This window comes from Lacerta agilis, chromosome 2 (assembly GCF_009819535.1).
Source record: "Lacerta agilis isolate rLacAgi1 chromosome 2, rLacAgi1.pri, whole genome shotgun sequence".
Lineage (NCBI taxonomy): Eukaryota > Metazoa > Chordata > Lepidosauria > Squamata > Lacertidae > Lacerta > Lacerta agilis.
The window spans coordinates 91,670,868-91,686,511 of record NC_046313.1 but is presented as its reverse complement, the minus strand read 5'-3'; the positions used below and the strand labels follow the sequence as shown (position 1 = coordinate 91,686,511).

General features: G+C 43.8%; 1 protein-coding gene across 2 annotated transcripts in view; it reads right to left on the bottom strand.

Annotated features, from left to right (window-relative positions):
* Positions 1-12,482: 12,482 nt before the first annotated feature.
* The window catches only part of PDZRN3 (PDZ domain containing ring finger 3), a 179,655-nt gene continuing 176,493 nt past the window's right edge, over positions 12,483-15,644 (bottom strand). For both annotated transcript variants that reach the window (XM_033141206.1, XM_033141207.1), the window contains one exon: positions 12,483-15,234. In XM_033141206.1, coding sequence (XP_032997097.1) covers positions 13,702-15,234 — 1,533 coding nt within the window. In that variant the 3' untranslated portion in view covers positions 12,483-13,701. The remainder of the gene's footprint in view (positions 15,235-15,644) is intronic.

The window sequence follows — 15,644 nt, the reverse complement described above, 5'->3', positions numbered from 1 at the left end:
GCAGGATTCACAAAGGCAGAAGATCCCAATGTCGATCTTTGTTACCCCCTGTTCCTGATGTAGATCTTCACTCACTTTTTCTTCCCTGGTGGGAAGGAGGGCATCATTTTGGGGTTTGCCTCAGGTGTCAAAATGTCTTGGGCTGGCCCTGCTCCACTCTACTGATGGAAGCCCAATGATTGACTTTGACTTTTGTGATAAATGCAGTGAGCACAACTCCCACAACCTGAGGCAATGTTCTGTAATACGGTGAGGCAGATGTTGAGGCCCACGGACATGAACACAACCATATTCAGAGCAGGCTGTCCGTTCCCAGCAACCCCCAGGTGTACTTGGGAATTATATAAGTACCTAAGGAAAGGTCCTGCTGGATCACACCGAAGGTCCGTCTAGTCCTCCAGTGTCCTGTGTTCACAGTGGCCAACCAGGCTGCCATACCACATAACTCAAATGCTGTGTGGCGTGACAACTGTTGATGCTGCCTTGCAAAGTCAAAGAGCAAGTTGCAAGTGAAGCCCCACTGAGTCCTATTACCAGTTTTGGCCCAACTTAGGGTATCTGTCATGGCGTTGAGTAGCTGCAGCAGGATTGGTGGTTGTGGCTTGGATGCGAAGCTGGGCAGCATCCTGCAACTCTAACTGTAGCAACCACTGCTCATAAAGGAAAACAAAGTGAAATTTCAGGCTCAGTTGTTCCTCTGTGTGTACTGAATGCTCATTCAGCATTCATGTATGTGCAAGAGATTCCCTTCTGTTCCCTTCCACCCCCCCCTTAAAAAAGGTTTTTATTAAAGATTTTCTTGGGATACAAAGGTACATACAGTACAGCATCTCTGCTTTCAGTTCATAGAGTTCTTTCTATAGATCATTCATATTCAATGCAAGACACAGATGTTTTTGGCCTACAACTCCCATGATCCCTAGCTAGCAGGACCAGTGGTCAGGGATGATGGGAATTGTAGTCTCAAAACATCTGGAGGGCCGAGGTTGAGGAAGACTGTTATAGACTGTATAGAGTTGGGGGGAAAGAGAGGTGAAGAGAGAGAGAGCACGGAAGGGAGAGAAGGGGGGTAGTAAACTTCCATCCTTCTACATAGTGTAAGGTTTTTGTGTCAACGCCACGTGGGTAGGTTCTATTTCTATTCATTTATTGGTTTTTGTGGGCGGTGAGAGAGATTGTGGGGGTTGGTTGCCTACAGTTGACTGCAGTGAGTTTTGTTTGTGTGTGAGAGTGGGGAAGGGCTGTTGGGTCAGCTTAGCCATCTCGATTCATATGCTGTGGGTGGGTCCTGTTGTTGTCTTGTAGTGCTGTGTATGTAATAAAGGGGGGGCACGCCAGGGTGAAGGTGTCCTCTTTTGTTTGTCCTCCCCCCCTGCTGCTCTTCTTTCCCCAGTAGCTTCCCTCTCATCCCACCCCCATTCAGAAGAAATGTCTGGAAAAAGGGGTGAGTAGGTGAGTAGTAGTGGGAGGGGAAGGGGAGATTCTGGGGCGGGGGGCCCACATACAACGAGGGTGAGGGCCGCATGGATTGCTCAGCAGCATTCTGGGATATGCCTGGACTCTGTTACCTTCCTAGACACCAACTCAGGTTTCCAGGGCTGTGTGTGAAATTGGCCAAATTGTACGTGCTGCTGGCCTTTTTTGAGAGCTCAAAATATTGTATACTCTTTTTCCTGCCAAATGAACTTCTAAGACAACATTAACCTAATACAGTATTACTTTGTGGTTAACATTTCTATATAAATAACATATTATTGTCAGTTCCAATGGTTATCTTTATTCCTCAGCTTTATTCTATTCCAGTTGAAGGAAAGGATTATTCCTTAAAAGACCTCCATACACACACACACACACACACACACACACACACACCAAATCCTGCTGTGTCCTTTTAAAATTCACAAACGCTATGAGGAAATAAAACCCATTTATCTCCAGATAGCAGAAGCCTTCTACCCTTCCTCATTTTATAGGATTGCCCATTAAATGGCTGATTAGTTCTCTGTCTTTTATAAATATTTCAAGAGTTGCAATCTCTTTCCAAAGGTTTGCAGAGATTTGTGTCCAGCTTCTATTATCTATAGTACTTCACTTGATTGTTTTTATGGTCAGGCTTCCTGTTCGCTCCATTTATCGCAAGCCTAATTCACATGCCTATAGATTTGCTAAGGGTTTCGAGCCAGCTTAAAACAGCATTCCTGTTGATATGATGCATTTGGAGGAGACTCTTCATTGTGCATAATTACTTTGGGGTTTTGATACCTGTCCTTTGTCATTTCCCTCCACATCGCTTGCTCTCCTCTGCATGGGATGTCTGCTCATTCGAATGTTCACATGAAAGCGAACTGTTCTGAATTTGTTTACAGATATAAATATGTGTGTGGGCATATTATCAGCAATTGTAATGAATTTGAACATTCCTCATAGGGAAACAAGTTTTGTGTGGCTCTATGCAGAACACCACCACCCCTTGCAGACCCTTCCCTGTGCTTCATTTAGATTTTGGATCCAGAGAGGATCATATCTCACCAGTTCTCTCTGTTTCATTACAGTGGGTGACCATCCCAGGATCAAAACGTAGTTAGGTGCTTGGTGTGTATAATTTCTCCCTCTGCTAAAATTCTCAGGGAGATTTTGAAGTAAAGAATACAGTCAAGGAGGCATTCCAAATGCATATTGCATAAGTGGGTGTCTAATTTCCCCCTCCACTTGGGGCTCTTCCACAATTCTGCTTGTCCATGTCTAGAAAGTAAGAGTCTGAGCTTTCTCCACTGGTCCCATGCTCTCTAGGTATGGGTCCAATCAGTTCCCCATTTGCCCACTGCATTCCCTGGGAAAACCCACTCTTTACTGCTGAATCAGAGCAAATGTCATTTTGTGGAAAACCTGACTGACATTTGCTCCGATTCAGCAGTAAAAATGTGTTTCCCCAGTGGGAAACAGCAGAGCAAAAGGGAATGTGGATGAGCTCTTGGGCTGGGCACACACCGGGAGGTGGGGTGTGGGGGTGTGGGTTGCCCCTTGTGTCACCACTGAGGGGGGTGACAAAATGCCAGGCGGCACTCACCGGAGTGACCCAGTGGCTTGGGTGCCCACAGACTCCGCGCTGCCCCAAGCGGTCCGCCCACTGCCTCCCCCTCAGTTGTAGGACGGCTGGGTGGGAGGAGGCAGGCAGACTCCTCAGAGGCCCCACGGAGCATACTGCCCCAGCTGGCCCCGCCCCCGCAGGTGGCTGCCCCCCCCCCGGGCCCAGGGCACACGCGCCACCCCAGGTGCCCTATCAGCTTGCTCCGCCGCTGGGCACACATTACTGGCTTCAAATGCAGCTCATTTGTTCCTTTTCTCAATTCAGGTTGAAGCTGTTCTGCTTTTGGAGCAAAAGTGCATTTTGACTGTAGGCTTGTGGAAGTCATTGTCTTTGCCTGTTTATAATAGCGACTGGTGCAGCAAGATTGTTTTAAGGATTAATAATGAGGAAATAGTGTTTCCCCGCGCAAGATTGCAGTGATTATTTGCTTATTTTGTGTTGCAGTCCCTTCTATAGTAGCATTAAGCAGTTTGGCACTTTTTGCAATTGTCTTAGGCACATAGAGCTGATTGAGAAGTGGCAGAATTGCTGGAAGGTGGAGACGAGAGGGAATGGGCCTTTGTTTATTTTTCATGCTGACCTCCCTATCGTTCTCCACCACAATGTATTAATCAATGGCAATAGACACCATTGCCCTTAGTGCAGTCAGTGTTTATAGGTTTAACTTTCATAGCAAGGACATAAATACATACAATTCATTATGTGTGCACTGTTATTTGCTCATCACCCACCACGCCGAGATTATCATAAGTCTTTGTGGAAGCCATCGGGTTTTCAGCTTGTAGGCCTCATTAGTATCAAACATCCTTTGACAAGGTCATAAAAGCAAAAGCTATCTCAGATTGAGAAACAGCTATTAGTTGCTGTTGGTCATTTTCTTACCATTGGCATAATAGCAAATCCCATTTTGTGATTTTGTGTGTGTGTGTCCTCCTTCATGATACCACCCCCATACATGAGCTACAATAACATTTAGCTTTGTGAGTGCAGGAAACTGTTTTGCCAATAGCATGGCTGATAGATATTTAGCATATCTGCTCGCTTGTTCTTTCAAACAGAGCGAGCAAACCATTTATAGGTTGTTGTGTTTTTTTTTTTTTAAAAAAAGGTTTCAAGTTGGACCTTTGTTTGCTAGGCATGTGCTGCAGCTGGATCTTCTTCAATAAGTTACAACTCCAAGCATCCTCATGTGAATATTTTGTATACCAGGCTGCATAGGAATATGATCTATTTGATTTTTCTATCTTGCTAGCAGAATATGGAGAGACTGGACATCCTCCTCTGGGACAAATATACTATTCACTCAATAGTAATAGTAGTAGTAGTAGTAGTAGTAGTAGTAATAATAATAATAATAATAATAATAATAATAATTTATACCATGCCCACCTGCTCATGAAGAGCAGGGGAAATAATGAAATAAAAACAAGCACTGATCATTTGAACCTAGCCCATGTTGAAAAAAGATGGATTTTTAGAAGAGGGAGTCAGATATTGATGAAAAATAATATTGTTTTACCGTCTGTTTCATGAGACCATTGGTTAAGGAGCTAGGGATGTTATCCTCCCCCTCAATATTGGTCTTAAGCATTCCTTCCCATGATCAGTTCCGGGTTGGGTATGTGCATATAGGTCCATTCTCCCCAATACTGTATCCTACGAGGGCAATGCCAACTGAAGAGGAAGCTCACAGGCAGCACCACCCCTTGGTAAGAAGGCAGGCAACCTGCTGAAGATGTTGGGGCAGTGGCTCAGTCACCCTCATGGACCAGCTTCCACTGGCTGAAGCTGTGCAGGCTGACTGCTGAATCAATCACTTCAGAAGCCTGGGTTCTTGCATTTTTCAACCCAGTTCTTTCCCAGTTTCACTTGCCCCATTAACTCCACAGTTATTTGTTAGCTCTTGTGTGCCATTGCGATTGCGGGAACCCACCAGAGGCCGTGGAGACTGAAGTGCCTTCAGCAATTGTTTCCAACCCCAATTACGTCTGCATGCCGGTGATTTGCAAATTGCACACTGGTGGTAACTGTAGGATTTTAGGCACACAGACTTGCAAGGACTAGATGATAGATATATGGAAAGTCTTAACCAGCAGAGCACACCCCAGAGGTCTACTGGTGGAATTGTGTGGGGCAATCTGTTACAGCAGCCTACTTTCACACACACTGGAAATAGCCAGAGCGGGGCCAGTAGGATCAATCATTTAGAATGAGCTGTACACGTTCATTAGAATGGGAATGAGGCCACCAAACTTTTATTTCCTTGGCTTTCTACTGCACGGCAAAGCCCAGGAGATATCTGAGGGACTAACTGCATACACTTCAGCCAGGAATGGTTTACAGCAATCAGCTGGTGGGATGCTGTTGCAAATCTCGTTAGTTCAGTTGCATGCCTAAAGCTAACCCAGGCTGACTTCAGCCCTTGGTGGGATAAATGTACTGCTGCCTTACAGAAGCTGATACAGCAGGAAGCTAGCACAGGCTGATGAATGACTGATAGATCCTTATTGAGCCGTGTATCTTTCATCCCATTCAAAGACTCTACAGAACGTATAGTGCTGGTGCCATTCTTTACCAATTTCCTAGACAGATGGAAACTTTACTAGGGAATAGGGCATCATACGCTATGACATGTGACAGACAAGGGCAGCGCAGGATCCCGTGACTCTTGTAGGATTCCTGTGGCATGTCTACGCTGTATGAAACAAATGAAATCACAACTGTGAAAAACACTGCCTAGCTCCTCAGCTATTGTGTTAACACCAGGTAGAAACTGGATATGATCAAAGATGGTTTTTGAATTTAACAATGGGACAGAAAGCTCCTTTTCTTTTCCATGCTTCTGCATATTTTCCATGCACATTAGAACCAGAGAGATGTTTGCATAAGAAGGCAGAAACTTCTGTCTTTCTTGTTCTGAAACAAGGCATGCAACCATGAGAGCGACCGAACTTACGATTTGCTTTATGGTTTGCTCTATGGAGAGTGGCAAAGAGGAAACCTAATGTTTACTCTAGGTCCATGCAGAAGGTTCCTATATTCTTGGGTCAGTATTTGAGCTTCATGGAGTCCCCGCCCTCTCTTTATAGGAGTTCTGCTCCTATAAGAGTTCAGTAGGCCAGGATTTCATAGCATGGAGCTGCTGAAGATCAGATTAGATCTGGAATCTAGTATGAAACCCCAAACCCACTGCCCAAAGTTGGATTGGCCCACATTTTGGCAACAAACCCAACTTTTCTAGTTTTCTGTGGACACTCATTCACTGTCACCCAAAATTAAGCCATGCAGTCTGCACAGCATGATCCGGCATGGCAATAACCCATCTGCCATGTGGGTAGGTGGCATTTGGGTGCCTAGATTGCAAATGGCTGTGTGGGAAGGACTGGGGGTTTCTTTTGAGCTGACATGTGAATATACACTAAAGAGATGGGCTGAAGGATGTGAGTTTTAAAACTTTCTTCTAATTAATCCAATTGTAGATATACAGCAGGAAGGGAGACACTATATCATAAACAGGGCTTTTCTGCTTCCAAATAAATTAGAGCATGCATAATCTTTGAAGTGGAATGCTGGGAGAAATCTGTTGATTTTTGGGGGCACATTTATGCACATTTTGCTACCTTGCGTTCCTTTGACAAGAATATAGAAATATAGTCAATCAGAGATGATTGTAGGTGAATGTTTCTGCCAGAACTGATTTACTATTTTATCTGTTAATGTCAGATTTGAAGAATCTGATCTGCATATCTCAATGTGTAGCCACTGCTGCTTTCTTTCTTTCTTTCTTTTTTAAAAAAGTTAGTTTGATCTTGTCTAGAACTTGCTCCCCCGCTTCACATTTATTAAGCAATTTTAGTTGGGTTTGTCTTTTGTGAGGCCTTTGTTCGGGACCTCCCATAATAACAAAGGCTTACCGAGCTGAAGAATGGTTCATCAAACTCCCTGCCGAAGCCAGTTCTCCTAATGGAGACAATAGAGCCCTTCCCATGTCACACGTCTTGCTGTGACACCTGGGGGCCCCCACTTTCCAATATGATCAAGCATTTATTCGGAGGGGAGGTCACCGAGAGTTCAATTTGACAGAGGCACTCTTTCTCTGCTCTTAATGGGGCTCCCCGTTGTAAGGTCCTGCAGTGGTTTAGTACATAAAGAGGCTGAATTGTCAAAGGAGTTATTTGGAAAGTCCTCCAGCTGATTATTCATCTAAAAGCATGGCGAGAGCTGCTGTCAAGAAGCCAAATTTGTCACCAAGTGGTGCTGACACCAGGAATTGCCTCATTCCTATTTACCATAAGAATCAGGAAGCTGTTGCTGCGTCAGCTGTCAGTTCACATTGTAGTTGGTTGGAAGGTGCTTCCTTGGCGTGCAGTAGTGCAACACTTTATGGGATATGCTGAAGTATTTGCTAAAGGAGGGCGCTGGGTAAAAGGTCCCCCTCTCAGGAACTGCTTTGCAGGTGCGACATGGCTGCTTCAATCACTTGTATCTCAATAGCTGAATGTGGCCCTTGAAAAGCTCCCCAGGGCGCACCCCCTGACCCCAGAAGACCCCCCAACACTGAGCCTGCTTCGCAACTTGAGTACTTGTGTCTGGCTGGATCGTGTCCTTGACTCGTTTGTCTCTATGGAAGATAGGAAAGGCGTTCTTGAGTTCATGCTGGTGGTTGCCTACTGTACAAACATAAAATTGCCAGTTACAGGTTGGTAGCCGTGTTGGTCTGCTGTAGTTGAAACAAAATAAAAAACCTAAGTTTGTTATTGGTATGAACTTTTGTGTGCATCTGAAGAAGTGTGCATGCACACGGAAGCTTATACCAAGAACAAACTTAGTTGGTCTCTAAGGTGCTACTAGAAGGATTTTTAAATATATATATATATATAATTGCCATTCATTGCTCCACCTACTTTTGTCCCAACCCCAACCACCCAAGACACCTGACCTTTGGAAGGTTGCCCAGAAGGGAATGTGTCCCTCAGGGTGAAAAATGTCCCCAGCTCCTGAGTGCTAGATTTGAAATGCCCTTGGCTTCTCAGGGGAGCTCCTTAAATATATTTGATGATGTATCTGCATATTTTCACTGCCTATTTGCATCCTGCAGGTGGCAGAGGACTAGGGAGTCATCTGCAATCCTGGCTTTCCTTTCTACCTAAGTAACTGGGCCCAGTTTCTCTTCTCATGCACAACTTCTGATCATTTGAATAAGAAGTGGGAATTTTATACTTTCCGATGTCTGGGAAATCCAGAAGAGAAAATGTCTCCTTTTCAACCATTCAGATATCATATTTATCACAGGACTTGTGCCATATTCCATTTTTAAAAAAACATTTCTTTCCAACCACGTATCAAAATTTGTTTCAGGAATTGATCATAACAACCCCACACCCAAACTACAATGAATAGGTTGATCGAGTCAAGGCCCTTCTTTGGAGCAGGGATTTTTTGTTGTTCTTGTGCATAGGCTAGGATATTATGGCACAGGAACCACAGAACCTATGTTGTTCTCATTATACAGCAGCACCAACATGTAGGGTTAAGGACAAACGTAGTTTGTAGATTTTTATTTTTAAAGAAAACTAATCTCAGATGCCTCCAGTCATATCTAGAGGTGCTGGTAAAACTTGTTCTTTGGGGCTAATAATGTTTCCGGGATTTGTATTTGCAGTTATAAGGAAGGTCTTACTCACGTTTTTGTCTTTCTGAGATGTTCCCATCTACCATGATATCCTTCTGGACTGAGTGTCTGGGTGGAGGCTTGAAACTGTGTTGTTGCAGGGATTATTACCCAGTCCATTGGTGATTATGGAGTTCTGTGGGGCTCTTAATTTGTTCCCCATTTTATTTAACATCCATGTTAAACTCCTGGGAGGGCGGGTCAGTCAGGGGTGTGGACTGAGGTGCCAAGATGTGGATGTCAGCCAACTTTACATCAACATACATTCTGAGCAATCTGATGTGAGCCCATTGGAATACTTCTCAAGTCTGATGAAATATTCCAGACTGGCATATTTATTTATGCAAGGAATTTTATGAAGTGCTTGATCAAATGCATGCAAGTGGCGACTATCAATAATAAAGAGATAAAATCGGGGGGGGGGGGGAGAAACAAGTATTCCTAACGAAATCTCAAGTCTGGATAGGCAGGTGTCTAAAAAAATGTAAGAAAGGTTCCCATCGAATGTTGTTGGGCAGAGAGTTCAAAAGCCTAGGTGCTGCCACACCTGTATTGCCCTGATGCGAGAGTGTTTGCTACTGAAGGATGACTTGAGTCCACAGGCCAGAAAGCCACTAAGGTACAAATTACATTTTACTTTAGCAACGTGGGTACACAGGTGTTAAGTGTGGAGGGAAAATGTGTGTCCCCAACACTTGGAGGCCACATGGCAGACATATGTCAGAGAGATGGAATTTGCTTCTGGATTATTGGAGAAGGCCCATGTCTGGAAACGCATCTCTGTTGGGCTATTATCGCAAAGCATGACTGTGTGTAAACCTACCAGTCTGAAATGCAATGCTTTGAAAAGTAGAATCGTTTCATCTCATTGTTTTTCCTTTCTTGAGACTGGTGTTATGTTTTTTAATATGTTGTATATGGCTGTCTTTAACATTTTAATTGTGAGAAGCTCGGAAACAGAAAAGCAGGTTATAAACGAATAAACACAAAAAGAGTGGTCTTGTTAAACAGTTCCCACATGGTCCAACTGCAAGCTACCGAAAGCTAAGCAGTTGCTCATAATGTGACTTTTCAGCCTCAAAAATGATTGTGCAGACAACCCCTTTAGATAGAACAACACATGGCAAAATCACTTGCTAACAAAATCTTGATAGCCGCAGGATTCTGTACATATATTTACCAATATAAATATGCACCTGGAATTCTGTGGAAGAAAAGCAATTTGTGGTTTATTTTGAATGTGAACCTGGCAGGTGGTAGAAGGGGAGGGCTAAGCCCCCTGCCCCCCTCTGTTCCCAAAGTGCCCCCTTCCACACCTGTGAGCTATGTTTTCCCTACAAGCAAAGCCATTGGGTTTCATTAAGCAATTGCACATGCAGTGTGTAGTTCTATCCTTAGGGAAGAAAAAATGCTGTTTTTTGCCGCACTGGGGGGCAGGGCGGTGGGAATTCCTTGTTTTTAAGGATCATGCATTATGTGTGTTTCCTTTTACTTGGTTCTATAAATGCCCTTTCAGAATAAAGTGTGGTGGTCCTATTTAAAAAAAGTTTGCATCACAGGAATATTTGTTTCAGCAGCAAAACAGCCTGCTCATCAGGATTAGCTTCTTTCCTCTAAGGGGATGCACGAAAACGCAGATCCTAGGGGGAAGTGACAGCATCCAAGGTTCAATCTTTTGTCATTTGTGTGGCAAGGAATTTAAATGTAATCAAATCTGTAGGATTAGGATGGGGAGAGGTAAAGGGAAGAATTACACTGTTCCAATCTCTGTACATCACCTTTCGGTTAATGGTGTTTCTTTTCTTAATTAGTTTGTGTTCCATGCAGTTCCTTACAAGAAGGACTCTGCCGAAAACAAAATAAAAGAGGGAGTTTAAACTGCTGATGGTCTGCTTTTGTGTGGCTTCCAGGCATTTGAGCAATTTTGCTAACAAGTATCCTGTAACCTATTTCCAAAGGCCACTGGCAGATAATTATATTTGGTTTAATTTACATACTTCCAGTTTATAATCCTAATTAGTTCTCCAACCACTAGTCCCTAGGCAATACGTAGGCCTGCCTACCTCTTGTTTGTGATCCCTAATGTGTGAGAACTCACATTTTTTATTTGAAGCGGGTGGGCTGGGGTGGTTGAGCAAGCCAAAAACCAACTGGAAGATTGTGTTTTTAGGTCTGGCTGAGGGTTTTCTCGTTTCATCTCACAATTTGGCAGTGTGATGGCACGCTGGCTATAAATATTGCATCAGTAAACATGCCTAGTTGCTTATTTCTGGAAAAGATAATTTCCTACAATTTATAGTGCGATCTTATGCACATCTGTGCCGACTTACTCTCAGACATGTATGTCTTTAGGATTGCAGCTTTAGACAGAGATGAGAGCTAGTGTCTAGAATGTTCGGGGATGCATACCTGCTTTCAAATACCAATCACATAGATTCAAGACACAGATACCAGACTATACACTCTTAAATATTGATGTTTTTTACCCTTATACTAATTCACATTGCCTCCCAAGCCGAGGAATGTGAACAGGCATGTGTGAACACACAGATATGCACACCCCTTCCCCTTTCTGTCCCAGCTTTCCCTGAAACGCAGGCTCTCTGCATGCTGCCCTCTCGTGTGGTTGGAAAATGTAGCTGACTAGAGTGAAGCCCTACACAAGAAGATTCTGCCAGTGCTGCTTCAACTTTCTCTACCACTTAATGATTTTGGGGGCCCAGTGCAAAATGCTAGTCTGGTGTCTGAAAGGTGTTCTGGACTACAGCTCACACCAGCCCCACCCAGTACAGCCTTGGGAGCTGTAGTCACAAAACACCAGGCTGGCTAAGGCTGCCTTACAGAATTGGGAGGGCTTGGGCCCCCCGAATGGAAAATACAGCCACTGGGGTCAGCACAAATATTCTTCCTGCAGCAAGCATAAACTGCAAGGGAATTAAAAGAAGTGTTCTCAGAGCCAAACAAGAAGTGATGTTATTCACATCTTATGCGGCTGATTATTATTATTTTTATATAGCAGGTGTGGGGCTGCCGAATTTGGAGCAGGACTGCTGCATGGGCACCCTCCCCCCCAAATCTGATTATTTATAGTAAAAAAGCAGCCGCAGCATAGCTAATTACACAAATAACATCACATCTAGTTTGGTTCTCAGCTTGGAATTGACTTCCCCCAAAAGGTTTGTCAGAGACGTAACCCAGAATCCTTCACTTCTTCATGTGTCAAAAGTCAATGAACAGCAGCTGATTGTTCGTTTTTTTTTTTTTAAAGCAGAGCATGCAAATAGGATTGTTTAATTTGTTCAAGCTTTCGGAAGGCTCATTTGGAATTTAGTGTGCTGAAATCTGAAAAGCGAATCAACCTTTTAAAAAAAATCTTTTTGTGTGTGTGAGGACTTAAAAAATGTGGAGAGAAGACAAGCAATGAAGTTTTGTTCTGTGAAAAAGGCTGCTTCATTCTTTGCAATTATGTAGATTAGAAAACCTTTCTTCCAACAAATCCACAAGGGTGATTCCAAGCATGGTGGCCTCAGGAGCTGAATTTCTGCCATCAGCCTGCTTGCTATCCATACCTGTCCTAAAATAAACTCAGTTTCAGTAATCCCAGCAAATAATGTACATCATTCCATTCAGCCAGGTAAACTTAATTTCTAACAATACAACTTACTTACACAAGGCATTGTGGTAAAGGTGGTCAAAGTTTTAAAAAAGCCAAAGGATATGAAATATAAAACAATAATTTATTTTTTTTAACTTCATTTACTTGTTAATGTTTATAACTAGTCATGATTTCATGAAAACTGCTTTCAGTTTCAATACATTCAAATCTACAAAGCAGACAGCTACTACAATGGGCATTTCAAATTACACAAAACGGCCTTGTAAAAACATTGGACACACATGCACATTCTTCCAACAGGCCCACAGCCTTGGCAAACTTGCTTCAAAGTGTTTCAGGGCTGCACCAAGCAGCAGTTTGCTTCTGTTCTTTCAAGTGATACCTACATACTTCCTTCAGAAACCGCAAAGAAAAAAAATAAAAGTGTGTAGCTCTTAGCCAGGACTCGTTTAAGGGGTTGTGTGCATAATATGCTTAGTGTAGTGCCTAGTTGTCCTCAGTCCCCAAACTACTTTGGTAATCGGCTGCCTCGGCTGTTTACCACCACTCAGTGACCAACCTCTGGCAACTGCTCTGCAAGAGGGCTGCAGCTACCCAGACATTCGCAGCAGTCACAACACAGAGACCTTTACAACTTGTGACTCGCCGAACAGCCCACCCAGAGTGCATTACTGAGCACAGGACAGCTCCCAATATCTGGCTAGTGGTCTGCACCAGGCTTGGTAGGTCACAAATTGGGCGTGCATGCCGTGCCATAAAGCGAAGCAGTATGAGTACACAACCCCAAAGACACAACCGGTTTGATAAATTGTGTACATTACTGCAAAATGATTCTATCAAGAGTTTGGTAGTTCAGCTAAAATATTGATAAAACAGAAACTTGTGCAGAAAAAGGGCACAATAGCAAAGATATATTGCAAAATACTGCTTTGTTAAAAATACATATTTGAAGTTGTCTTTTGAGTTTCTGCATGTGTAACCTTTTTAAAATATGAATATAGTTTAAAAAGATATTACCTGTGTAAGTATGATTAATATGCTTCTCCTGTTATTTAAAACATCTTATGTAAAAGCGTAACACGTTACAAAAAAGGTACTATTGGTATTCCGAATAAGGTCTGTCTGTTCTGTATTGCCTTAAAAGAGATTTTGGGTGGATGACTCTTTCTCTCCTCTTTTGCACCCAGAGTTCAGTATTTGAAGTATAAAGCCGATGAATGTGTCTTTTATTTACAATAAAAGAGAGGGAGCGTTGCCACATTTAACGAGGCAGGAATCTCTACCCCATCGGTAGTGTTTTATGTACACAACTTTGGCACCGGAAGATTATACAGTAGTCACCGACAGGAAGGAGTTGTAAACTTTTGTGCCGTCGGGTGACTTTGTGCCATGGGTCAGCAGTTCTTGGATTGTCATCCAATTGTCAAATATCTTTTTATTCCTTTTCTTCATCATTTTTTTGTGGCTCAGTTCTATGATATTCATTTCCTTCTTCTCTTCGACCCCCTGCTGTTCCTTTAAACACTCTAACCTGCTCTGCATCATAAACTCGCGCCTTTTCCTCTGCTCCTTGGCTTTCACGACATGCTGCTTCCGCTCCTCCTTGCTCCAGTAACGGCCCATCTTCATTTCGCTTATGGCATCGTCGTCCGTCGTCATGCCACTGCGCTCTTCCTTGATCTTTATGGCACGCTCTCTCAGCAACCTGTCCCGCACGGGTCTCTTGGTGATGTAACGGGTCCCGTCGCTCCTGACTTTGACTTTCCATTCCATCCTGGGCTCGCTCTGGTTGGAAGAGTTCAAGTCTTTGCACATGCTCACTAAGCTCATTTGGCTCTGAGCATACTCCACCGCTGACTTCTGCTGTATCAACTGCATGTAGCTCTGGTAGTGCTGGGCATGGGCAGGGATGTGCGCATGTTTATATGGAGAGTGGTGATAGGGAGATAAGTAGGAGCTGCCTGTTTTGGGGGGCTGAGCTGGGCTTTTGCTTCCATCGCTCTCTTTCCTCTCTTTGATTTCCAGCTGCTCAGCATCTTTGGGGTGAGCTTTAGCTGTGCCATATTCATGACTTTCTGGGCTAGACAGCAAACTTTTCTGAGACCCTTCTGCTCCTTCGCTGACTTGCAAATTGAGATCTTCTGCTGTCCTGCACAGAGAGTTGTTGGGGGAGATCTCCAGGGTGAGAGGCGTGCTCCGGCAACTTTCCCCTGTATTGTAAGCGCTGGAGCTGTCCTTGTCCGATTTCTCTGGAAGTTCGGTGATGTCCGAGAGCTCATGCCGGCGGACGTCAATGCTTGTGTTGTAATTGCGGAAGCCGCTGTTGTGCAGCATCCATGGCTCTCGGTACTGCTCTTTCAGCTGCTGCATCTTGTGGGCCCTCACGATGTTGAGGCACTCCAGCTCGATGTTGCGCAGCTCCTCGTTCAGCATCTCCAGCTCCCTGTCCACGCTCTCGTGGTCACTCTTGCTCATATCCAGAGTGCTGTTGTGGTAGTACAGGCCGTACGGGTTGGTGGACTTCACCTGGCACTTCAGTTCCAGCAGCTCGCGGAACCTCTCGCACTCGTCCACCGGGATGCCGAGGAAGTCGGCGTCAGCGCAGTCGGCGGAAATGAATGACTCGTTGCTGAACTGCATGTCCCCGCTGCCCAGCGTGTCATGGCTGTAGGTCAGCTTCTTCTGGCTCCCCAGGGTGTTTGAGGAAGTCGTGTGATCATCGGCGTTGTTCTCCTGCTCCGAGCTTTCGTCATTCCGAGTGCTTTCATCGGTTCGCCCTACGCCACTGTCTTTCTCGTGTTGGTTTGATAAAATGGTGGCAGTATCTGTGGTGCCTCCATCCTCTTCATTTTTCTTCTTCTAAAGACATCAAGAAAAAGTACATTTGTTAAGGGGAAAAAAATGCAAATAAATATAATAGGCAAACTAATTTTCTTCTTTCTATTTGCAGAATTTTCTTCTACAGATTTTCTTCTATAAATTACACACCCACGCCCCTAATAATTATAGATGAAATAGGTGTGGTCCACTTGGAACATCTCATGTGGAACACTGATAAGGAGTTTTTGCAGGAAAAGTGCTTCTTTTAGTTTTACTTAGGAGTGGAAATTTCAGTTCAGATGGTGATACACTTTTTTGGATAGATCTCGGGTGTATTCTCCCTTCCTCCCCAATTTTTAAGAACCTATTATTCAGACCAGATTTTTCAAAAGAACCCAAAACACTATTCAACACATAAAATAAAACAAATTTATAACATTTGGATATTG